The 26,925-nt window shown below is 41.1% G+C and overlaps 1 protein-coding gene across 4 annotated transcripts in view; it reads left to right on the plus strand.

Annotated features, from left to right (window-relative positions):
- CDKAL1 (CDKAL1 threonylcarbamoyladenosine tRNA methylthiotransferase) overlaps positions 1 to 26,925 on the plus strand; it is a 1,068,031-nt gene that overhangs the window by 237,033 nt on the left and 804,073 nt on the right. For all 4 annotated transcript variants that reach the window (XM_073566117.1, XM_073566115.1, XM_073566114.1 and 1 more), the window contains exon 7: positions 21,579 to 21,627. In XM_073566117.1, the coding sequence (XP_073422218.1) occupies positions 21,579 to 21,627 (49 nt within the window). The remainder of the gene's footprint in view (positions 1 to 21,578; positions 21,628 to 26,925) is intronic.

Consider the following 26,925-nt stretch of genomic DNA (forward strand, 5'->3'; position numbering starts at 1 on the left):
TTACAAGCATAAAGCAGTGGCTGGCACCGGAGCAGGACACTGCGAGGGAGCGCAGGAGCGGAAGTGTAATGGCTTGTTTTTTTAAAGTTTTCTGATGGGGCCCTGCATACCAGGATAGAGAAGGGGCCATGTATACTATTATAGGGATCAGGGCGATCATTCTTGCCAGTATTGGGAAGAGGGGAACATGCATAACAGGGTTAGGGATGAGGGGGCCTTGTGTATCAGGATGGGGATGAGGGGACCATATATACCAGGATGGGGGATATTGAGTAGAGAATTGACCATATATTTTGCTTCATTTTTTTTCCTAATTTCCTCCTCTAAAACCTAGGTGCGTCTTATAGTCTGAAAAATATGGTAATTGTTAGTTGTTTTTTTTTGTGTGATTGATTAAAACCCTCCAGGTATGTTTTAAACAGCTTGTGGGTCTAGAAATGCTCTGTCAGTTTATAATTGTTCTGATGATCGTGTTTTTCAGGACCAATAAAACTAAACTACACTGTGTTCCAAATTATTATGCAAAAATATTTCCTCATATTTTCTCTAAATTACCTATATGAATTGCAGTCATTGTTATTTTCCAGTCATCTAATATTCCAGTATAATTGCAATGTTTTTGAACAAACTGCCTATGAAAACAGTATATTTTTAAAAATAAGAAACACTCAAAATGCATGTTCCAAATTATTATGCACAGCAGAGTTTTCAACCTTTTTATTTTATTTTGAACAAAAAAATGGTGATTTGTGAAATTATAAGCATTATCCGCTTATTACAAAATGAAATCAAACAGTTTTCAAGTCAAAACATTATTATGATGTTACATTTGCACATAGGACCCCTTGTTGGAAAGAAGCTTCTGAACGCTCTCGTCCATTGAATTTGTCAGTTTTTGGATGGTTTGTGCTTCAGTTGTTTTGCATGTGGACAGAATACCCTCCCAGAGCTGTTGCTTAGATGTGAACTGCCTCCCGCCATCATAGACACTCCTTTTGATGATGCTCCAGAGGTTCTCAATGGGGTTGAGGTCAGGGGAAGATGGCGGCCACACCATAAGTTTGTCCTCTTTTATGCCCATAGCAGCCAGAGATGCAGATGTGTTATTTGCAGCATGAGACGGTGCATTATCATGCATGAAAATGATCTTGCTGCGGAAAGCACGGTTCTTCCTCTTGAACCATGGCAGGAAGTGCTGTTTTAGAAACTCCACATAGATTATGGAGTTCATCTTTACCCCTTCAGGGATCCTAAAGGGGCCGACAATCTCTCTCCCCATGATTCCAGCCCAAAACATTACTCCACCTCCTCCTTGTTGGCGCCTTAGCCATGTTTTCATGGGGTGTCCATCAACCAGCCATCCTCCACTCCATCCATCTGGACCATCGAGCGTTGCACGGCACTCATCGGTGAGCAAAACAGTTTGGATGTCAGTCTTCATGTATCGTTTGGCCCACTGGAGCAGTTTCTGCTTGTGTGCAGTGGATAGAGGTGGTCGACAGGATGGCTTACGCACAGCTGCAAACCTCTGAAGGACCCTGCATCTTGTTGTTCGGGGGACGTTGGAGGCACCAGCAGCTTCAAAAACTTGTCTGCTGCTATGACAAGGCATTTTTGCAGCTGCTCTTTTAACCTGACGCAATTGCCTGTTGGTAAGAGTCCTTAATTTTTCCTTATCAGCACGCGCACGTGTGTGCTGGGAATCAGCTACATACTTCTTGATTGTGCGATGATCACGATGAAGTGTCTTGGCAATGTTGATTGTAGTCATGCCTTGACCTAAATACTCCACAATTTGTTGCTTCTCAGCATCCAACACATCCTTTTTCTTTCCCATTTTGGCAAAAAATGTAGGCTGCTTAATAATGTGGAACAGCCTTCTTCAGTAGTCTTGCCTTTATTTGGACACACCTGCCAAACTAATTTGCACAGGTATCTGCAATTGCTTTCAGTGATCTAGAGAGCCCTGACACACATCACCATCAATGAGTTTAAATGACAAACAAAAAAATTCTAACCTTATCACTCCGAAACTCTTTTTGCATAATAATTTGGAACACAGTGTATATGGATGAATTTTTCTTTATGGTTTGTGACTGCATTAGGCTCCTGGAAGGGTCTCACCGTGTAATGTTATCCTTTTTACGTCATTACAGTATTTTAGATTTTTTTTTTCAATAAGTAAAATTACGCAGCAGGTTAACTACCGTACTTTAAGGCTGAGTTCACACGTGGCTTTTTTTTGCGTTTCCGCGGCGGTTTTAACCGCGCAATTTTGCCGTGAAAACGCGAAAAATAAGCATCCCATGCATTCCTATGGGATTCCGCAATGCTGTGCTAATGCTGCGGTTTTTACCGCGGCGGAATCGCTTCGCGGTAAAAAACGCAGCATGCTCATTAATTTGCGGAATCGCGGCAATCCCGCAGCCATAGGAATGCATTGTTCCGCTTACTTCCCGCATGTGGCTGTGCACACCATGCGGAAAGTAAGCAGATCAATTGCGGATGGTACCCACGGTCCAGAGGAGAGGAGACTGTCCACCGGGCTTTGGGTACCATATCCCTGTAAAAAATAGAATTTAAAATAAAAAATATTGTTATTCTTACCTTCCGGCGTCCCGCGCAGCATTCCCGCCTCTTTCCACGCTCCCGGTCCCTATAAGCCTTTGGGAAAATGCCCGCGATGACGTCCGTTCTCGCGGGATCGCGAAGTCTCGCGGTCATTCGCGCGACGTCATCGCGAATTATCGCGATCCCGCGAGAACGGACGTCATCGCGGGCATTTTCGCAAAGGATTACTGGGAACGGATGCGCGGGACGTCGGAAGGTAAGAATAACACTATTTTTTTTTTTTTACATGCTATCTTTTACTACTGATGCCGCATAGGCGGCCTCAGTAGTAAAAAGTTGGTCACACTCGTCAAACACTATGTTTGACGAGTGTGACCAACCTGTCAATCAGTTCTCCAAGCGATGCTACAGATCGCTTGGAAAACGCTAGCATGCTAGCATGACAGAATGCAGCATTAGTGCTGCACAAGGTGGCTCTTTTACTTAACCCCTGCTGGGGGGTGAAAGGTTCGCTTTAATTTTTTTGACACATTACAGGATTTTTTTTAAAGAGTACATATGAACTGACAAATTTCTGCGATCTGAATGAATAAGGATATGTCTATTCTGTCTGTGGATGTCTTAAAACGGATTAATCTAGGACTTCTCTTTTCCTTCCATCGAACATTTACACATTAGCGAGACCATTCTGCAGTGCTGGCACTAAATGCTTGCATGTTGTTTTTACCATTCAAAATAACTGGAGTATTTATTAACAGTGCCAGTGTTATTTATAAGCCTTGGCTGTAGAGAGATTTTTTTTAAATGAACTTAAATACATTTTTCCTTTAGTAAGTGCCAATTCCAGTCCCAACCCCTGAATGGCTTACCATATGCTGTTCGGACAGTTGGTGTAAATTATCACCTCTTTTTGGCATTAATGTTTTGTACACCTGTGTCATGTTCATGTGGCCTGCCTGTCTGTGCAGATTTCTTGCATGATTTATAGATATGTTATAATTAGCATAGTATGTGATGCATAGATAGACCTTTATTTAGTATTCTCTTTCTGCTGTTTTGTCTTTACATTATGTTTTGGTACTTCTATTTACTATGGTTTCTTAAATATACTTTAGTATATGGCAACACTGGATTTTTTCTTAAAGGAAACTAAATTCGGCAGGATTGTGCACGTCAGTAACCTACAGTGTCAGGTTGTCGTCGTTATACTGATTAGAATAATACCTGATGATGACATCCGTCTTATGGTTGTTGTTTAATCTTGATTTTTATTTTTCAGTTGATGATTTGCTTGTGCTCCGGGCAAAAAAAAACCCAAAATCCTTCTGCAGGCAGGTTCCAGCATAATTGAATGTTTAATATGAAGTTAATAACTGTGCTTGATGTTCTCCTGAGGAGTATAAAAAAAAAAAAATCCGCACCTGCGCTGTAGCAGCTATCAGTGTATAAAGAGGTGATCCAATAGCTGCTACTGCGCAGGCGGCATCATCTTGGAGGAGGAATTTTTTTTTTCTTCTTTAGGAAGATGGTGCCACCAGCACCTGCACAATAGCAGCTATCAGATCACCTCTATATACACTGATAGCTGCTACTGCGCAGGCGCTGCGGACTACAATTTGAAATGGATTTTTTTATACTCAGGATAACCTCAACCATATTTATTAACACAGTAAACGTGATTATGCTGCAGCGCAGATACCACGGCTGGCACCTGCTTACAGAATGGTATTTTTTTTCTTCATTATGTACAGATATTCATTATGTAACCTAGTGTCGGGTCAGTGAGGGAATAGTGACCTGTCAGCAGTCTGCATTATAAATACGTAATCCGAGCACCACATGAAGACCCCCCACCAGCCATCCCAAAGCACGAGCATATCATTAACTAAAAACTGAAAATAAAGATTAAACAATAACTACAAGACGAATTTAATCACCCAGGTATCATTGTAATCAGCATAACGGCGCCGACATGACACTGTCTGTAGGTTACTATGCACAGTTCTGCTGACAGGTTCCTTTAAACTATGAAGCACAAAGAATAATTATTACTTGTGAGCATAGCCTTATGTGTAAGGGAAAATAAAAAAGCTTTAAACATATTCCGGATTTGCGGCATGGATTCTGCACTGCTAAATATTTATTTTACAGTGCTCTTAATTTCAAGGCACTGTACAGCCGACAATAATTTTTACAGTACATAACGTTAATTTAACTATATACCGTATAACATAAGTGTATGACCAAGTACAAAAGAAGTAAAAGTAAACAAGGCTGAGTGACAGGCTGATACAGAAATGAAGAGGACCCTGCCCCTGAGGGCTTGCAGTCTACAAGGGAAGAACTAAAGACAAGGGTAGAAAGTGCTTATATAGCAATGTAGTGGCCGCATGGTTATTGTAGCTTGTAAACTTTCCTGGGGAGGTGAGGCAGAGTGTGATCGGTTGTGGTAGTGATTTCTAGAGTTTGAGGAATGCACAGGATAAATCTTGAAGTGGATGTTGAGAAGAGCCGACAAAAAGAGGGCAAAGGAGTTCTTGTGTGAAGGGGTAGTAGAAGACTAGGTCGGATGTATGGCGAGAACCACAGCACTCTCAAGTCTTGAAATGAGGTTAGCAAGTTTCATTTGTCAGAACCTCAAATATAGGTATAATCATGTAATCAGTCGGGTTAGTAATTGACTAACCATGATGGTAATAGAATCAAGTAACTACTCACTAAGATTAGATTGGAACATTCTCAATAAATCTATATATATAATTGCCTTAAATTGTCTGTCATTCACTTCCGTCTGGATGTCCCCGAATCCCACAATCTACTGCGCCGCACCGAAAGTATGCCGACCGCCATTTTGGTACACCCAAGTGATGCCACTCGGTTCCAGGATGCAGCTGCGATCCCGACTCCCAGCTGCGCTCTGCTCCAGGACGCAGCTACGATCCCAAAGCCGCTGCGATCCCGACCGCCGCTCGGATCCAGGCTACCACTGCGATCCCAATTGCCACTGGGATCTCAGCTGCCGCTCGGATCCAGGCCACTGCTGCGATCCCAGCTACCACTGGGATCCAGGCTGCTGCTGCGATCCCAAATGCCGCTGGGATCCCGTCCGCTGCTTGGATCTCAGCTGCTGCTGCGATCCCAAACGCTGCTGTGATCCTGAACGCCACTGCGATACCGACCGCCACCCAGGCGACCGCTGTGATCCCAGCTGCCGCTGCGATCCCGAATGTCGCTGGGATCCCGGCCGCTGCTTGGATCCCAGCTGCCGCTCAGGTCCCAACTGCCGCTCGGATCCAGGCATCGGGCACACATCTAGTGTAATATAAAGGTACACTAATAGAAACATGTAATACCAGCAGACTAAGGCTAGGATCCCCAACCTGTGGTTTGTGAGCCATGCGTCATATATGGTATACTGATGTGTGCGGTTGTATGCTCAGGCGAGTGCTACTTTACGTATTAGAGTCCACAGTGGAATTTTTACTTGTTAGCGGCAATCCGTGCATTAGTTTAAAAGGGACACACAAGACAATATTACTTGGTAAGTAATTGTTTCAACATTATTACATTTTAAGGATGCATATGTGGAATTACGGTATTACCTTATAAGGGGATATTAATACTTTATACTGTGTGCACAATTATTAGGCTAGTGAGTATTTTGACCATATCGTTTTGATGCATAATTCACCTTCCCGCTGTATAATCTTGAATACTTATTGTTTGAAGCAGATCAGGTAATGTATTTGTGTATTGAGGAAGTGTGAGGTCTAAAGATACAAAACCCTTTATCAAGGTGTGCAGAATTATTAGGCAGCTTGTTTTTTCAGGCAAAATGGGCCAAAAAAGAGATTTAATTGACTATGAAATAAAAAAAAAAAAAAAAATTGTGAAAAGTCTTAGAGGGATGCAGCACTCTAGAAATTGATAAAATATTGGGGGCAAGATCACAGAACCATCAAAAGTTTTTTTTGCAAATAATCAGCAGGTACACAAAAAAAGTGTTGAGAAGAAAAAACACACATTAACTGCCAAAGATTTGAGAAGAATTGAACATATAGTGACCAGGAGCCCATATCCTCCAGTGGTGTCAAATTCAAGAGCTGCAACCCCCCTGGAGTGCCCAGAAGTACAAAATGGTCAGTGCTCGGAGACTGGGACAAGGTAACAAAGGTTGGAAAGCCGACTACCATTTAATAAGGCACAGAAGGTGAAACATCAAGACTGCAACATGAAATATCTGAAGATAGATTTTTCAAAGGTTTAATGGAATTATGAGATGAGTGACACTTAATAGTCCAGATGGATGAGCCCATGGCTTGACCAGTAACTGGCACAATCCTCCACCTCAACTCAGATGCCAACAAGTTGGAAGTGGGGTACTGTTACGGGCTAGTATTATTAATGGTGAATTTTTTGGACCTTTTTGTATTGAAGATAAACTCAAAATCAACTCCCAAACCTGTTTTTAGAAGATAATTTTTGGTATAGGAAAAAGTCTAAATGTTTCAAGTAAACCATGATTTTTATGCAGGACAATGATTTATTGCATTCATTATATTCCTCCACTGCTTGGCTGCTAGTGAAGGCCTTAAAAATGGACTAATAATGAAATGGCACCTTCTTCACCTGACCTTAAACCCTATTGAGGACTTAGGGGCCTTTCTTAAATGGGACATTTACTGTGAAGGAAAACTGCACACCTCTCTGAATAGTGTCAGGGAGGCTGTGGTTTTTGCTGCCTAAAAAAGTTGGTCATTCACATATTAAGAAAGTGACAGACTCCATGGAACTCTCAACTGGATTTTTTTTACCACTCTTCTTTTGCAAACTGCGACAGGTCTCTCATATTTGAAGGGTTCATTCTCTCAACAGCAATTTTAAGCTCTCCACAAGTGTTCAATGAGATTTAGATCTGGATTCATTGCTGGCCACTTCAAAACTCTCAGCGCTTTGTTTCCATCCATTTCTCAGTTCTTTTTGTAATGTTAGTGTAAGCATGTTTGGGCTTATTGTCCTGCTGGAAGACCCATGTGAAAAGACACAAACCCAGCTTTTTGACACTGGGCACTACATTGCAACCCAAAATCCTTTGGTGCTCCTCTTCAGATTTCATTATGGCTGGCACACAGACATGGCACCTTGTGCCAGAGGCAGCAAAACAACCCCAAAACATCTTTGATCCTACACCATATTTGACTGTAGGTACTTGGTAGAATTAGTCATCAATGTTAAAATTTCAGGAATCACATTGCCAACTACAGCACGCGCCTACATTTTTGGCCTGCTTTCTATTGTTGTCTTTGAGCATTCTTTTTTCCAAGCCAATATAGACATATTGTATTCTTGTGGGATATAACCATCTTCTAAGGTTGACATAACTTTCTCTAACTATGGTTCTCATAGTTAGAAATAAAAAGTATGGAAAATTTCACTTCATGTATTTAGCTGCTAGAACCGGCTTTATTTTGTGTTCTATGTTTTTCGTTTTGCAGTGTTATTTCCCTTTGGCCAGTCTGTATATTACCGGCGCATTAGGGAACATTTTTCACTTTAAATGCTTTGTCCGGGAAATTTGTCTCAGAAGCTATATTGTAAATCTGTAACCAAGGTCAGTTTGGGAAGTGCAGTTGACACTGGTAGGATAAGAAACAAAATTGGATTTCTGAACGGTGGTTGTGTGCATCAGAAGTAATGACCTGAATTAAGTTTGGCAAACATATTTAATCTTTAATCTTTCACACAGTCTCGCCTGTGCATGATCTTGTCTTGATCAAGGTATAAATGTATGCTTGCCTAATATCAGACAAAATTAATCAGCGCCTGCCTAGGACCAGCGCAGGTGACTGTTATTTAAGTTGAAATTGCTTGTGTGCTTATTTTAAGTTGGATGAAAAGGCATTTGAAGAAAGACGGGCCTCCGTTATAGCGTACTACAATGGCTGATTACATTTATATTTGCACTCAGTAGGTTTGAATAATATTACAAATCTGATTATTCTAACCTAAATGAGGTTAGGAATTATATCTGTTATTGACGCCCTTCAGTAAAAAGATATTTAAGTGAGGGTGTGTCAGATATAGAACAGTGTAAAATCACTACAGGCTTTACTGCACCTCTAATTCTGGATGTATAAAGTGCTGTTGTTCACCATTTATATATCGTTAAGGCCGGGATCACACATGTGAGGAATACGGCCGAGTCTCGCATGTTAATACCCGGCACTGCCGCCAGCACTCAGGAGCGGAGCGTTCAGCTGCATGTATTGCTATGCGGCCACACGCCCCGCTCCCGAGTGTCGGCGGCAGTGCCTGGTATTAACATGCGAGACTCGGCCGTATTCCTCGCATGTGTGATCCTGGCCTAAAGGAGTCACTGTATTTCTGTTGCTTTCCATGAACCAGTTGTTGGTGTTTTCCTATTCTTCCAAGCAGTCACAATTTTATCAAAGGGGCTTTGAAGTTGATCCAAGATAAGGATGTTTTTATAAAGCCTGATGAAGACCTCAAGCCAAGGTAGAAACATGTTGGTTTAGAGTCAATAAAAGTTGATTCTCCAATTCATATTGCTCTCGTCTGACTTTATTTTTCTGTCTTATTTTTGTGGCTGAAATGGTAATTGCTAGTTTTTGCTATCCACCGGTGTTACATGGCTTTTGCACTTTAGCATAACATTATTTTCTTCATTTTCACTATTTTAAAAATGTTTGCAGTTTATTCAGTGTTATACCTTGCTATTGGTCAGTTGCTTTTTGCATGACAGATTTCCTAAATTTTATCGCAATATACTGCAAACTTATTTACCAGATATTGTATCAAACTTTCACAACTTAATGTTAAATCTAATGGTCGGATAAGATTTAAAAATATAATTTTCTTAACCAGTACCCTTACTCAAAAAATGACTTTTTTCTCCATTAATGCATTGGTGAATCATTTTCTTAAGCCATCTGTTTCCATGGTATTCATATGCAATAATACATTTCTGCTCTCTGCTGGTGACTTAAACCTCAAAATTATAGAGTACAGAAGCGAAAATGAACACACAGACAAGCACACACTTTCAGGAGAAGTAAGCAATTTAATTAAAATTGATGCAAGTGAGGTTTTCAACATCCGAACCTGCCCTCCAAACCAAATGGAACAAAATGGAGTTGTGATTATTTGAATGAGGGTGAAAAGCTTTCAACTTGCAGGCTATTTGTGAGTATGGCTTTCTGGTGCCAGGTCTTGCTTTAAAGCTATGAGGAATAGTGGGATCACGCAGGGCATCCACTTATCTCAAGGAGAGCAGCCGAATTAATTGTCACTGGCTTAAAAAGCCTGACAGTCCTCTATACAGCAGCATTTTCCATGGGGTGATTCCAATACTTAAGGCTTTCCGATGGAAAATTTGATTTTTACACAGGAAGCGAACATTTTAAATCATATTTGTTCCGTGCTGTTCAGACAAGAGATGAAACTAGTATCAAAGAAACCTACAGTTACTTCATCTTTTTTTTTCCTTTTGCATATGGCAACTTTGTTACTTAACACCTGCAGTTTCTTGTGAGTTTTTTTTAAGTACATTCAGTCACAGCCCAAAGTGTAAATGGCGTCATGTTAGCGGATTTGTGTGTCCTAATTTCCTTTCAGGATATCATTCATGGAAAGTTGCCTTTGTTTATTGGACCAAGCAATTATTTTGAATGAAGATCTTTGTTGGAGATCTATTCAATAAAAGTTTCTAAAGTAAATTAGCGATCAGCTCTACTTTTAGGTTTGGCTATTAGTGATCAAATGCTTGCCTCACCCCCTCATGAACCTAGCAAGTTCTAATGTTAATAGTGTTAATCATGTGATATTATCCAAGTTCCAGGGTTTTTAATTAACCCCTTCACGGTCGGCAACAGTAAATAAACGTCAGACGCTTGCTGGGTTTTGTGCAGCGCCGTTTGGCTTTGGTCGGTGGTCTTGCAGAGATCAGGACTCTCGCATACCTGCAAGCACAGGCATTCCAGGGCAGAACACTATCTGTGACCCTTGATCTCGGCAAGACCTGTTTGGTTTGGTCCTGATGACATCACCGTCAGCCCAGCCAATGGCAGCAATCACTGGGAAAATTTGTTGTGGAAACAAACACGGATGATTTGCCCCATATAAACCACTTTCTTCTCTGATCTTCTGAGGCTAAGTTCACACTTGCGTATGTCTGGTCTGCGGATGGCTGCGTACATCCTCCCTTAAGCTCTGCCTGCTTCCGCGTGCGTTCTGCATTGTCCTGCGTACCTATCTTTAATGTTGAATACGCAGTGACATGCGTTTTATGTGGATACATCCGCATGCGGCGTTTTGACGTGCCCGCCGACCGCACGGGAACACGTGTTCCCGTTCAGTCGGGCATGTCAGAACGCCACATGTGGATGCATCCGCATAAAATGCATGTCCCTACGTATCCAATGTTAAAAATAGGTACGCAGGACAACGCAAGATGCATGCGGTGGTAGGAGGAGCTTACGGGAGGAAGTGCGCAGCCATCCGCACACCAGACATACGCAAGTGTGAACTTAGCCTGAGTGAGCTGTTAGAGTGACAAGTGCTTGTGGTAAGAGCTTTGTCAGTTAGCAATCTTGTTCTACTTTGAAAACAGACAAATTAATAGATTCCCCCCCTTTCCCAGTTAGTCCCATCAATGTATTAGCATATTGGGTTAGATACAGTAGAGTAGGTGTTTAGTATAGTATAACTTGATTAGATAATTTAATTCATTAAATCTGTGTGTGATAGTCTGTTGAATACAAAACCACATTTTTCACCTTATTTAAGTGAAGTTTTGCTCAGCCCATATTGAACACTAGACTAAAAATACAGCGAACATTAAAACTCGAAATCTCTCCCCCAGCACGAGATTTGGCCCTTCGAATTTAGGCTCTATAGCAAGCTCTATAGCAGGGATGCACAACTTTAGTCCTCAAGGGCCAACAACAGTGCATGGCTGCAGGATTTCTTTACCAGTGCACAGGTGATGATTCCAACGCCTTGTGCAACATTAAGAAAATGCTTAAAACCATGCATAGTTGGCAGCTCTTGAGGAATAAAGTTGTGCATCCCTGCTGTATAGAATTAAATAAAAAAATGGGTGTCTATGTGTTGACTACGGTTTTGCCCAAAGGGTCTTAAAAAATGAAAGCAACAGCCCCAAAGAGTCGCTTTTAAAGGGGCAACAACCATATAGTCACTAAGGTGGGGCAACCTGATAACTCGCTCGAAAGTCTGTAATTCTAGCAATGGCTGCTGCAGAAGTAACTGGGGTCTTGTGTATGAGAATTGCCTCATAGTAAGATCGTTCAGGTTGCCTAAAGCCACTGCACTGCAGAAGTTACTGGGGCCTCATTTGTAGGAATTGCCTCACAGTAAGATCGTTCTGGTTGCCTACAGCATTGAAGCTGCAGCGGTAAAGTGACAGCTGATCTCTAACTGATTGCTATGAACAATTAGAACAGTCTGACTGGGATATATATATATATATATATATATATATATATATATATATGCAGGCTGGCATGAATTTGGAAGCATTTCACTGCAACCCAATTCAGTACTATAGGTCACATCTGAAAGTCATATTTGGCAAAATGGACATAATATGCGAACATTGTCAAGCAAACCCCAAACCTATTGGTGCGTATACAATGGTTTGCCAGAATGTCCATTTTTATGAAGACAAAATAAAAGTGAATTTCGCCTACGCTGGAGAATTCTTTTCTTTTTCATATAGTCAATACAGGGACAGAGTGAGTCCTTTTTAACAGAAAAAAATCCTGCTCCAGCTGGGAAGAATGACTTTTTAATAAATTCCCTGGCAAAGTTCTCTTTGATATATTTAGACATGGCGCAGGTCTCTGCCTGAGACGGGATAGATACAGCCTCGAGGAGGAGAAGAACCAGGCAGATGATCTTTAGGACAGTCATATGGCCTGTGTGGTGGTAACATCTCTGCCTCCTTATTGAAGACGTCCGTGAAGGCCTTAAAAGCGGTAGGTAAGCCAGGTAAATTTGACAGAGTAGACAGAGGTTGGACAGATGGGGAGCATTAATTTCTCATGACAGTACTGATTCCAATGCAGTATTTTTCCAGATCTCCTCTACGACAGGCTCGTGTGCATGTAGCCAACGCAGGTCCAGGAGCAGAGGATGGAACAGACCAGGTAGTACATAAAATGAGATTCTCTCCAAGTGCAACATTCCTACCTGAAGTTTCACAGGCTTTGAGATGAAGAGAACGGCTTTGGATAGAGGTCTCCCATCCACAGATGACCCCACCAATGGACTCTTGAGGTGTTGAATGGGGTTCTGATACTGGTCCACCATGGCCTGTTGTATGAAATTTCCTTAGGAACTAGAGTTCATATGGGCTCAGTCAGTGAAACAGGTGTTGCCACAGGAAACGGACGCTGACAGAGTCGGCGGAGGAGAGGAGTAATTCTCACCCAGGGTAGCCTCACCTACTGACCTTCGGCGCTGGAGTTTCCCGGCTTATCTGTACAGGAGTCAGTCAGATGTTTGGGACTACCACAGTAGAAGCACCTCTCCTCGGAACACTGGACCACCTGACTATGCTTTGCCAGTTTCATTCTGTCAACTTGCATAGGTTCAGAGGAGGGTGTCGACATTGAGATCGGCAGCATGATCGACTTTTGGAAGAGGTAAGAGCCAAGTGGGTTCCTTGGCTTGGGCAAACTGTAACGGGAGTGCTGGTGGAACCACAGTGCCGTGGTCGAGAGCCTGGAGGGGCGTAACTAGGTGAACACCTGATTCTTCGCTAGAGCCCCTGATAGTGGGGTTAAACTTGGCTCCAGATGGACACCAGGTGCTACACCAGGATGGACCTTGGAGACACAGCAGCTGACCCCCAAGGGGCAGGAAGCTGAAAGGGAAAGAAGAAGAAAGAAGGGAAAGTTCAGCTGGTACAGGAACACAGGAGCAGCAAGGGTCTGATGGGGACAGCTGGTATACAGGCAGGCAGTGGCAGGTGCAGACAGAAACAGCTGGTATACAGGCCGGCACGTGCAAACAAGTACGACTGGTATACAGACGGACACTAGCAGTTTCAGGCAGGTACGGCTGGTATACAGGCAGGTGCAGACAGGTACGGCTGGTACACAGGCAGGTGCAGAAAGGTACGGATAAGATACAGGCAAGTACTGGAAGATAAACTAGACCAGCGGACATGAGAACTAGCAAGCATGCAAACAAGCAGAGTATGCTAGTTGCACAGGCACCTCTCTCCAAGTCAAAATGCTTTAAACAATCAGTGTCTACCAGCCATTAACTGTGGTCACTAGGACTGTTTGCACTGTCCCTTTAACAAGGAGGGAGGGGGCGCCCAAAACACAGTGCTCGGGAATCTGTGGGTTAGGCGCAGACACCAGGCAGCAGCAAGAAGAGGTGGACGGGGCCCGCAGTGGAGAGTGAATCGGCGACTCTGCTGAGGGAGGAGGGAAGCGTGCAGGGATACCGGTGCTACAAACACAATTAGTTGGTAAACCTTTTTAAATGAAAACAGCCTTAGTTGTTGTTTGCCTCAGTGTTAAGCTATGTTCATATGCTGTAATTTTACTGTGTTTTTTAAGGAAAGTTTAAGCTGCTTTTCAGTTGATTACAAAGAGCAGTTTTTGCAGCATTTTTATTGCTACGTTTTTGTCAGGGTACATTTGTCTCTTGTACATGCTGAGTGCCGCCGCAATCGAATGCGGGTGTCAGCTCTATGTGAGTGCAGACACTCTGCCGCGACACCCACAATCAGTGTTAACAATAGTGACAGTGACATCGTAGGGCATCGCAGAGGGATTGAGCTCCCTTTGTGCTCACATCAGCGCAACACGATGCGGTCTCGTTGTCGATGGTCTCCATGGTGGCACTGAGTTCCAAAATGTCCATGGGGTCATCCAGGGACGGTGGCCTGTCAGCTCATGCTGACGGCACGAGCTGACATGCCTCCTCCTTGCCTGTCAGACACTGCTTTAATGCTCTGCAGTGCAGAATCATTGCAAAGTATTAGATCAGCAATCTGTCATTATAGAGTTGATGTCCCATCCTGGGACAATGTAGAAAAATTTAAAATTAATAAAAATTGTTAATGTTTTTTTTTTTTTAAAAATCACAGCACAAAAAATAAATTAATCCAATAAATACATTTATGTAAAAAATAAAATAATAAAAGTACAATTTGGTATCGCCGTGTCCAGAACGATCTGACCTATAAAAAATGTCCCACTAGTTAACCCCATCAGTGAACACTGTAAAAAATTAAATAAAAAACGAGGCAAAAAACTATGCTTTATCGTACTGCCAAGCAAAAAGTGGAATAAAACGCGATCAAAAATATCCATCTATATAAAAATGGTAGCGCTGAAAACTCCATCTGGTCCCGCAAAAAACAAGCTGCCGTACAGTTCCGTATAGCTGACAGAATAAAGCGATGCAAAAATATTTTTTTCCCATAAAATAAGTTTTTATTGTTTAAAAGTGCCAAAACATATAAAAAGATATAAATGAAGTATCACTGTAATCGTATTGACCCGTATTGATGCCTTAGCAATTTTACTGCACGCTAAATGGCATTAAAAACAAAAAATCCTGAATACCTTGTTATAGACTTAATTCTGTCTTCCAAAAATCGGAATAGAAAGCAGTCAAAAAATTTCATGTGCTCAAAAATGGTACCTATAAAAGCGTCAACTCGTTCCGCAATAAATCAAGCCCTAACAAGACTCGGCCAAAGTATGGGAAAATTGGAGCTCTCAAATATGGTGATGAAAAGACTAGTTTTTGCGATAAGAAGTGACTTTTAGTGTGTGACAGCAGCCAAACCTAAAACCTGATATAAATCTGGTATCGCTGTAATCGCCCCGACCCAATGAATAAAGTAGTCTAATCACTTACGCGGAACAGCGTAAAAATAAAAACAATTCTTAACCTGCTGTTGATTTTTTTTCATTCTGCCTCCCACAGATTGTGGTAAGGTTAGGTGCATATTTATCCTACGCTAAGCGCTTACGCTTTGTTTTCTGTGTAAATCTCTGAAATACATGATTCAGACAGAATTCCGAGCTTGAGATTCCATATATGGAGGCACTGTGGATGACATCTGGTTGCCTATGATCCGGCGGTGTCCTTTTTAGGCCGCCACAGTTTTGTTCATCTCTGAAAAGAAGTATACCGCTGAAGACAGGCCAGACGTAGTCCAGAGTCACTCTGCTGCCTCATTATACTAAATGGAATCCTCAGGAGTTTCATATGAATCATGTCACTCGGAGCTTTAGATGTAAACCCCAATGTAAGTGCTCTGCGTAGAGTGATGGAAAAATGTGATCTCAAATGCTATGTAAGATGTTCCCTACAAAATCTTCAACTCAATCCACAAATAAGCAAGCCCTCACTCAGGTCATCTGTTAACGGAAATATAGGGGACTTCCACGTTACTGGTAGCACAAAGGCTCTAGAAATTTCTGCACTCCCAAATCCAAATGTCCCTTCCCTTCTGAGCCCACAGTGTTGTTAACCACATTTAGCATCCACATGTTTGACATTTCGGTAGCAATGAGAGCCCACCTAATGTACAGGTGAGTGTCTCCAGATGCATGAGCTGGGCACTACCACATACTGGTGACTGCAACGTACGGGCACCACAATGGCAGTCAGTTTGCAATTTATTTTCACTCAGCAACATCCACTGCTGCTTGTTTCTGTAAAACACCCATGGAGTCAAAATTGTCAGTACACCTGTAGATAAATTCCCAAAGAAGTATAATTTCCAAAATGGAGTTACTTGAGAGGGGATTCTGTTCTTCTAGCCCTTAGGGGCTCTGTATATGTAGTCAGCAAACTATTCTAGCAAAATCTGTGCTACAGGAGCAAAATAACGCTTTGTCTCTCCTGAGTCTCTCCGTATGGTTCAGCAATACTCTACAGCCACATATGGGGTGTTTCCACTTTCAGCAGAAATTTGGAGACAAATTTTGGTGCCTTTTTTTTTACCCATTTCCCTGTGTAAAAATGTAAATATGTTTTCTTCACTGCTTGATGGTATAAAATTCTGTAAAACACCTGTGGTGTCACTATGATCACTGCAACCATAGTAGATGAATTCATTGAAAAGTGTAGTTTGTAAAATGGGGTCATTTTCTGGGAGGTTCTGCTATTCTGGCACCTCAGGGGCTCTACCAATATGACATGGCACCCATAAACCAGTCCAGCAAAATCTGAACTCCAGTATGGCGCTTCTTCCCTTCTGCGCCTTGCACCGTGTCTCAAAAGTAGTTTTCTTGCCACATATGGGGTATTGGTGTACTAAGGAGAAATTGTACTACAAGTTTTGGGGTCCATTTTCCATTGTTAACATTGTGAAAATAAATTTTTTTAGCCCAAATTTTTTTAAATTTTTTTCATGGCTCAACGTTATTAACTTCTGTGAATCACCTGGGGGTTCATGGTGCTCACGACACATCTAGATAAGTTATTTGAGGGATCTAGTTTCCAAAATGGGGTCACTTGTGGGAGGTTTCCACTGTTTAGCCACATCTGGGTCTCTCCAAAAGTGACATGGCATCTGCTAATGATTTCATTAAATTTTGCATTCAAAAAGTCAAATGGCGCTCCTTCCCTTCTAAGCCCATGCACCAAAACAGTAGTTTTCCCCCACATATGGAATATCGACGTACTCATGAGAAATTGCACAACAAATTGTATGGAGCAATTTCTACTGTTACCCTTGTGAAAATGTAATATTTGGGGTTAAAAACAAAATTTTGTGAAAAATGTGATTTTTTTTTTTTTTTTTTTTTTTTATTTTCATGGCTCAAAGTTATAAACTTTTATGAAACACAATGGTGCTCAACCCAGATCTAGATAAGTTCCCTGAGGATTCTAGTTTCCAAAATAGTGTCACTTATGAGGAGTTTTCACTGTTTAGGCACATGAGGAGCTCTCCAAACGCAATATGACATCTGGTAATTATTCCAGTAAATTTTACATTCAAAATGTCATATGGCACTCCTTCCCTCGTGAGCTCTGCCGTGTGCCCAAACAGTGGTTTTGCCCCATGTATAGGGTATCTGTGTACTCAGGAGGAATTGCAAAAAAAATTTATGGTCCATTTTTTCCTGTTATACTTAAAAAAATAAAAAAAAATTGGTCTAAAGTAAGTTTTGTGAAAAAAAGTCAAGTGTTTATTTTTTCCTTCCACATTCCATCAATTCCTGTGAAGCACCTGAAGCGTTAATAAACTTCTTGAGTATGGCTTTGAATACCTTGAGGGGTGCAGTTTTTACAATAGTGTCACTTTTGGGTATTTTCTGTCATATAGACCCCTTAAAGTAATTTCAAATGTGATGTAGTCCCTTTAAAAAATGGTTTTGTAAATTTTGTTGGAAAAATGAAAAATCGCTGGTCAACTTTTAACCCATCTAATTTCCTAACAAAAACATTATATTTCAAAAATTGTGCTGATTTAAAATTAACATGTGGGAAATGTTATTTATTAAACATTTTGTGCCTTAACTATCTGATTTAAGTGCATACAAATTAAAACTTTGAAAATTGCAAAATTTTCTCCAAATTTTCGATATGTTTACAAATAAATGCAAGTCATATAGAAATTTTTTTACCACTATCATGAAGTACAATATGTCACGAGAAAAAAATCTCAGAATCAGTGGGATTCGTTGAAGTGTTCTAGAGTTATAACCTCATAAAGTGACTCTGGTCAAGAAGGTGAAAACAGGCTGCCGGGTGAAGGTGTTAAAATTTAAAATAAATAGGGTTGATCACAATTATCTTAATTATTTTTGTTAATAAATTTGTTCAGTAATATTTGCACGGAAATACTATATACAATACTATATATATTATATACATAATTTGATAAGAACGTATTTTCTACTAAAATATAACTAATACTGAAGAGTGTACATTTATATATAAAAAACTAATAAAATGACACTTCAGTTTTATACTGCAGAGGCGGCATATGCCCTATTATGTTTTGACAGTGAAGAAAGTGTAATGTCAAGTGGTGATGATTTTGAGGGCTTTAGTTTCCGCGACATTGATAGTGACAGTGATAGCTCAGAAATAAGCAGTCATTCTTGTCCATCCTCAAAAACGACAAGGACCACAAGAAGTGAGGCAAATAGCCCTGCTAGAGAAACGTCTCCAAATCAGGAAACTTTGCCCAGGACAAGCGTTGTCCCTAGTACTAGTGAATTGGCGCATGCCAAATGTACAAGGGGCTTTGCCATTTGATGTATCAAATTCTTGATGGGAGGCTTCGGACTCAGCTATTCCATTCATTGCTGATTTTAATGCTATTCTTGGTATAAATGTAGTGTTGGAAGATTTTTTGTTTTTGATAGGTTGCTAGAGCATATTGTCCGCCAAACAAATCCAAGATCCTATTATGTTAGGTAAAATTTATGGATGCCAACTAATCTTCCTGATATGACTTTTCCAGTGTACTGACAGATCTGTACCTAAATACAGACAAAGGAACAGACTTCCTTGCCTCACACCAGTTGACTGACTGGTCTATTTCTATGTGTGCACATAGATCAGTCGGGGACTGTATGTGTCAGCTGACTAGTCTGAAGCAACTTCTCAGGCAGACTTCTCCATGAACTGATCCAGGTGACTGATGGGTCTTTCCAAATGTTTCCTCAGTTGAGTGACCTATCAGTCAGCTGCAGATGGCCAGGGAGAAATCCAGCTAGGGACACCCCTCTGACAAGTCATTAGAGATATAGACCCCGGTCATCTTTTCAAAGTATGTTAACCCTGATGAAACATACCTGGCTCAATTTAGCAAAGCCAGAGTCTGATACCATGGTTCATGCAAAATGAATGTGATGACTGGTTTCCTTTAGGTTACTACCCCCATGACTCAAATGCTTTAGCCTTACAGTGGCATGTAAAAGCGTGGGCCCACCTGGTCTAAATTACTGTTATTGTAAACAATTAAGCAAGTCGAAGATGAAATGATCTCTAAAAGGGCGGAAGTTAAAGGTGATACATTTACTTTGTATATTATGCAAAAAAAATTGCCATTTTGTGCATTTTAAAAATTACAAAAATGAAAATGGACCTATGCAAAAGTTTGGGCACTGTGCATGGTTAGCACCTAATAGCACCATCTTTTGAAAGTATCACAGCTTATAAATGCTATTTGTAGCCAGACAAGAGTCTTTCAATACTTGTTTGAGGGAATTTCATCCATTCTTCCTTGGTAAATTCTTCCAGTTCTGTGAGATTTCTGGGTCGTCTTTCATGCTGTCCTATTTTGAGGTCTAGCCACATGTTCACATTAGGTGACTGTGAGTATCATTGTAAACCTTCAGCTTTGCTTCTTTTGAGGTCGTCTTTTGTGAATTTTGACATGTGTTTAGGATCATTATCCATTTGTAGAAGCCATTCTCTTTTCAACTTAAGCATATTTACAGATTAAGCATTTTTTTATCAAGAATTTGTTGAACTTTGTTGAATTAATTCTTCCCTCTACTCGTGAAATGTTTCCTATGCCATTGGCTGAAAGTCTTTTGCAGTCAAGCGGGGGGTTCTGATTTTCCTTCTAGCAGCTCTCACTGAAATTTTGCTTGGTTTTCCAGACCTTATCTTGATCTCCATTGTTCCTGGTAACTGTCATTTCTTAATTACATTTTGAACTGAGGAAAGGGCAACTTGAAAACGCTTTACTATCTTCTTATAGACTTTTCCAGCTTTTGTGGGCCTCCACCATTTTTATTTTCAGAGTGTTAGGCAGCTGTTTAGAAGAATACACGGCTGCTGTTTTTTCTGGCACAAGGTTAGAGTATGCTGGGTTTTTATAAAGCCGGGAAATTTGTATCACCTGGCCTTTCCTAATGATGATGGTGAACAAGCCATAATCCTAACAGGCTAATTAACGTCTAAAACCTTGGTCAAACTTATCTGAGCACACAAATCTCCAAGGGTGACCAAACGTTTTCATGGGACATTTTTCTTTTTGTAATTTTTAAAGTGTAAAATAGATAATTTTTTTTTGCCTAAAATGCAAAGTAAATGTGTCATCTTTAACTTGAACCCTTTTAGCGATAATCTTCAACTTGCTTAACTGTTCACAATGACAGTAATCTTGACCAGGGGTGTCCAAACTTTTACATGCCACTATATCTACTAATGTCATTTTGCAAATAGAAAGTGTACAAGTAGCTCCACCTTACTGTCAGAGAGAGCCCGACGTCTTCTTGCTTTGTGCCACCTGGTGCTGTCACAGCTACACCTGTACCCATCCCTAAATTTCATGGTCCATGTATAGACCGCAAATTCTACGTCGGCCACAAGTCTCCTGAATAAACAATTTCCTTATCTACATAGTCAGGAAACCTTTGACAGTCTGAAAATCATGGCTTTCTTATGGATGGTGAAATGCATATGTGACGACAGTGTGTGAACGCAACTCCTGTTCATTAATTAACGCCTGAATCAAAATTCAGTAATTAGTTTGCTTTTCCTTGCCTTGCATACATATGTTTTTGTTCTTTTTATTTTACCTTGCAAAAATGTGTTATCATACTTTGAATGTGAAGAGTTTAATATGAAGCATATGTTGAGTCAATTGCCAAGACTGCATTTTTCCTGGACATTTTATAGGGTGTGAGATGCTTACTTAAAACATTTGTGTCTATCAGAGAGACCACTCCCTTTTGTGTATGGAGTTTCCATTTTAACATGAATATAGATCTTGTTATGGCAATCAAATATATAAAATGAAATTTGTATACGTCACCAGATTTCATAATGTAAATTGCATAAATATTAAATGGATCTTTTAGACCTTTTGTGGCTGGTGGGTTTACTCTAAAATTCTTCTTAGAATGCCTGCATGTTCAAGTCATCAAACAAGGATTTTATGAGTTTGGTTATAGCTGGTTTTAAAATTGTGCTTCCAATGCCACGTGAATTTTCATACATATTTTCAATTTTGTTCTCCTTAGGTGCAACAGATTGATCGAGTAGTGGAAGTAGTAGAGGAAACCATAAAAGGTGAGGCTTTGTGATGAGATTTTTATAAAATGTCTCTAAAGGGGTTTTCTACTACTAGGACATCCCCTTCTTGAACTCATCTCCCAATCCAGTGCCGTTCCCCTGGTGACGTTACTCGCTCTCCCTGGGGCTCTCGTGCAGTGTTGAGACACGTGACGCCGGCGCCCAGTCAGTGCTGGTGTCCCTGTCTCCCCCTCTGTACACACTGAACATGAAGAGGAAGTCAGGGATCAGCTGCAGCCCTAGCTTCCTCTTCATGTTCAGTTTGTATGAAGGCGGAGACAATGACACCAGCACTGATTGGGCGCCGGGCATCACGTGTCTCAACACCGCACGAGAGCCCCAGGGAGAGTGATTGCAGACACTGCGGGAGCGGCGCCGGCATGAGAAGGGGGAGTATAGGCTTTATTATTTTATCGGAGCCGAACATTTAGTTTAAGAAGGGATTGCCATAATAGTGGATAACACCTTTAAATTAATATCCTGAATATTTACAGTGAAACATTTTTGTTAGGTAGTAATAGCAACCATGGATGTCATGTAGCCAAGAACTGTAATGTATGCATGAACTTTACATTTGCTGCATGTTTTATTTGTTTCCTAGTGGCATAGAAGTTGCCTTTTAGTGTCCACAAATATCTTAATAGGTTGTGGTCTTCCTATGGGATTGGGTCCAATGTGCAGTGTAATGATCAGCCCCCATAGCAGGAGTGCATAAAGTTTCCTTAATACATTTCTCTACAATACTAAAAGAACAAATGATATGCTTTATTAAATAGATATCTTGGATTTGATGACACATGAAAATCTGTCAGAATAGCTTTCTAACAGTTTTTATGACCGTTATTAAAATGATCCCTTTATGGGTCCAGCAAGAGAGTGGGTCCAAGTGTATTCATGAGCTTAGTCTCCGTCCACTTAGTTTGATTGACAGCTCTTTTTTCAGGTCATCTGCTGCTGCTGAAACCTCCTGCTGCTAAGTACAAGCTAGATCTTGTCAGGATATGTGAGCAGAGATCGTCAGGTCATTCAGGATTCTAGATGTTATTTTTATGCTTTGTTTTTACCTGTTCTTAAAGGTAATCTGTCACTAAAATTAACTCTTTTAAGCCGTTTATATGTGAATGTAGGTCATGGGAAGCTGAATAAAATGATACTTTCATATTGGCGATCTGATGTTTTATCCCAGAGAGAATATGTAAATGAGCTGTTCATGACTATAGGCCGGACACTCGTGCATGAAAATCGGCTTCCTAAGCTTATTTTTAATAAAAGGGGGAGTTACCAGTGTGTGAGGTATGTAACTAACACGGAACAATACAACTGAACTTTGTCTCTTAACAAACACGTTAGCAGCTGCAGCTCTCACAGCTCTATTGCAACACTATTAAAACCCTGTCAGCTAGAAGCTGAGAGGAACCTGCAGATGTGTCAAGTATAATCAGACGCAGAGTCACGCTGGTAACTCTCCCTTTTATTACATGTAAGAAAAACGTGGATTTCTCTAGAATAAAACATCAGATCACAGATTTCAAGGAATCCTTCTAATATGACCTACATGCCCATAGGAGGGGTGATCCTTCTGACAGATTAGCTTTTAATTTTTTCTGTTGAACTTGTGACCCTAAACGGAAAAACAAAACATTTTTTTTTAAAGCGCTATCAATATATTGAATTAATGCAAAGACTTGTCTGATCCAGTAGAGAGAGCCTTTTGTGCTGGTGCTTTGTATCAGGTGATTATGAAGAAGTGGCTTTCATTAATAGTATATTACTATTTGGTTTTTTTTTTTGTTGCTTTCGTTGATTTCCTAAAATCCTTTCAATAAAGCCAATAAGGATCTATGTTGCAATTTCAGTTATAAGAGAATAAGCGTCTCCGCTACAGAAATGTACATGCTACGGCTTTGAAACCCACACCACGAGGAAGTTTAAAGGGAATATGTCACCTCATTTTTGGCATGTAAGATGCCGCCACAGCCATCAGGGGCATATCTATAGCATTCTGTAATGCTGCAGATAAGCCCCCGATGTAACCTGAAAGATAAGAAAAACACGTTAGATTATACTCACCCCGGTGTCTGGTCCGGTCCGACGGGTGTCACTGTCCGGTCTGGTGCCTCCCATCTTCATACGATGCCGTCCTCCTTCTTACTTCTTCTGCGGCTCCTGCGCAGGCATACTTTATCTGCCCTGTTGAAGGCAGAGTAAAGTACTGCAGTGCGCAGGCGCTGGGCCTCTCTGACCTTTCCCGGCGCCTGCGCACTGCAGTACTTTGCTCTGCCCTCAACAAGGCAGATAAAGTACGCCTGCGCAGGAGCCGCGGCAGAAGTAAGAAGGAGGGCGTCATCACTAGAAGATGGGAGGCGCCGGACCGTGACACCCATCGGACCGGACCCAGGTGTGAGTATAATCTAACTCGTTTTTCTTATCTTTCAGGTTACATCAGGGGTTTATTTACAGCATTACAGAATACTGTACCTAAGCCCCTAATGGCGGTGGCCGCAGCTTATAGGACAAAAATGAGGTGACAGATTCCCTTTAAAAAGAAGCACAGTGGGCATGGGATTTCTATAAATCCTATCCACTGTGCTTGTCATGTAGGACACAGCAAAACTATTCCGTGTCTAAAATACTATTATTACTGGTCGTGGGTACGCAGCTGAAGGGTAAGTTCACTTTAGGCGTTTTTTCAGTGTTTTTTATTCTGCAGCAAAACCCGATCTCTTGGCAGGAAAGAAGCTGCAGAAAAAAGCATGTTTTCTTGTTTTTTCTTGCTTCAGTTTTGGCAGGCTAGATTTGACTCTTGTGCATGCTTTGATAAAGTTTAGTGTTCGAAAAAAAAAGTCCGATTCTATAGAACCAGGTTTTGGCACAAAAATGCAGCAAAACATGTTACGTACTTTTTTTATGTTTTTTTTTTTTTCCAGCTTGTTTTTTCACCACACATTAATTCCAGTGGGTGAAGAACGCTGAAAGAAGTGACATGCTCCATTGCGCAAAAAACATGTAAAGCACAAAATCCCGATGATAAAAAAAACAAGCTATGCACATGAGATTTCTGAAATCTCGTAGACTTTGCTGGTACTGTAAAAACGGAGCTGAAAATTTGCATAAAAAAGCTGCAAAAAATGCTTAGAGCAGGGAGTTTTTATAGCCAATGTGCATCTTTAATTACATTTACAATAGCTGCAGGTTGGATGCCTGACTGGAGATACATTAGTTATCAAGCTGCCAGAAAAAGTGCAGCCCCATAAACAATTAATGGGTGTGCAGGTTGCACATGCGTACTGCTGCTCCAATCTTCTGGGGATAAAACTCCCTATTCTGCCAAACAATGCGGTGCCCAGCAGATAGGCCCTCACCGGTCAACAAGATAGCCCCAATCCTGAAGATGGGTGAAAAGTTGATTTTACTGGACAACCCCTTTAATCTCCAATAAATTGTGTAAGTATTTTATTGCACCTTTAATCCCTTTCAGGAAAGTTTATTGTATAAATATTTGTTTCCTCTCTTCTTAGACCAAGCATACTTCATGTACCTTAGTGTTTATGAACTTTTTTGGCTTCTATTCCTTTTTCCCATTCTTACATATATGTTATATTATTATTTTGGTCCTAGCATTAAAGGCCATGCTGCACAGTGCACAGTGATCAAGACACACATCTTATATAATCCGCAGCTTTATTTTTGCCTCTCTCTTCAATACAGTCCTCGTGTGTGCTGGTGGCTGTGTGCGCCAGGTCATTTCTCTGATCAGTCAGGCTCTGCTTAGGATGTCAGTGACAGCCTTGTTTTGGCATTTTTTCAGTGCATGAGATCGATGTGAGAAAGCAGCACTATTAGTGTAGTATTCTCCCATCAAGGAATCCCAACACACTGTCACATCCAGCTTTGAGCACCTCCTCTAACAGGTAGTACCATCCTCCAGTGTGCCATACCTAAAGCATCTCTAAACCCCGAAGACCAATAAATGTGCATCCTGATCTGCACTTCTGTGCAGGACTTCTCACGTAAATCACTATTTTGAGATGTACTCTTCATACCTGTTTGCTAGACCTGGACCTAATGCACTAAGCTGGCAGAAAGTCGCGAGCCACAATTCATAGGACCGCGAGCCACATGTGGCTCCCGAGCTACAGGTTGGGGACCCCTGAACTAGATCATGAGAGCTAAGTGAACTAAAAGTAGTAGGTTGGCATTGTGCACACATTTTATATACATACACACATACAACTATAAAATTGTTACAGAATCCACACATGTATAAAGTTGTTTTATTTGGATACACACACAGTAGTAACCTCCTTGAACTTGCAGTGAACTTCAGTATCCTCCTACGAAATTTGCAATTCACGATGTGTCCAAAAGAGTAAAAAGCCAGGCTATTTCTTTGTTTCCCTTTCTTGACAGTGGTTTACGATTCTTTATGAGACCATAATGTGATGCAATATCAGGGAGGGAATCGGTCATCTATGAATCAAAAATGCAATAAAAGCTTTGTGTGTCCACTGAGCCATATATAGAGTCATCTGCAAAGAGATTTGTCATGAAAGACTGCACTACTAGCAGTGGGAGACACAAATACTCCTAAACTCTAATCTGGCAACTGGGAATCATCCTGGAGGCACCGTTATGATATATTGACCTACTGCTGCTGTCGTCACACTTGTCAACATGACCTGTTACGGCATCTTCGTATTTTCTGAATTTGCATGTGCAGTACTGGATGTATTATTACATTTTTGGATTTTCCTTTTCTCTGCCAAACATCCAGACTCTGCTACGCTGTTTACTTGGCACATAAATTGGCCAATTCATGTGTGCTCATGAATAACTGTGATTAAAATCGCCATAGGCTGATGGGTTGAGAGCTCGGTCAGAGAGCCTATGTATAAATATCGAAGCCTGACTGTCACTTCCAAACAGTAGCAGGCTCCTATCTACCCATATAATGTAGGTTATCAGCCCAAGAGAGGTATCCTATTAGCCTAGGTTCCAAGCAAGAGATCGCCTTGTTGTTGGCTTCTGGGTACACATGAAATGGCCAATTTATTCTTCAAGTATCTTCGTTTGAACCTAGTGTATTTTCCAGACCGAAGTGCAATAATAATTTCATATCTTTTTCATGTTTGCATACTACAGCGTTACAGAGTGAAACTTTGTTAGTTATATATGGAGGGGGCCCCGCCCACCAAATCGCAACCAGAGGGGCCCCGCCCACCAAATCACAACCAGAGGGGCCCCGCCCACCAAATCGGACCCAGAGGGGCCCCGCCCACCAAATCGGACCCAGAG

This window comes from Dendrobates tinctorius, unplaced genomic scaffold (genome assembly GCF_039654945.1).
Source record: "Dendrobates tinctorius isolate UK_male_01 unplaced genomic scaffold, ASM3965494v1 ptg000004l, whole genome shotgun sequence".
Classification (NCBI taxonomy): domain Eukaryota; kingdom Metazoa; phylum Chordata; class Amphibia; order Anura; family Dendrobatidae; genus Dendrobates; species Dendrobates tinctorius.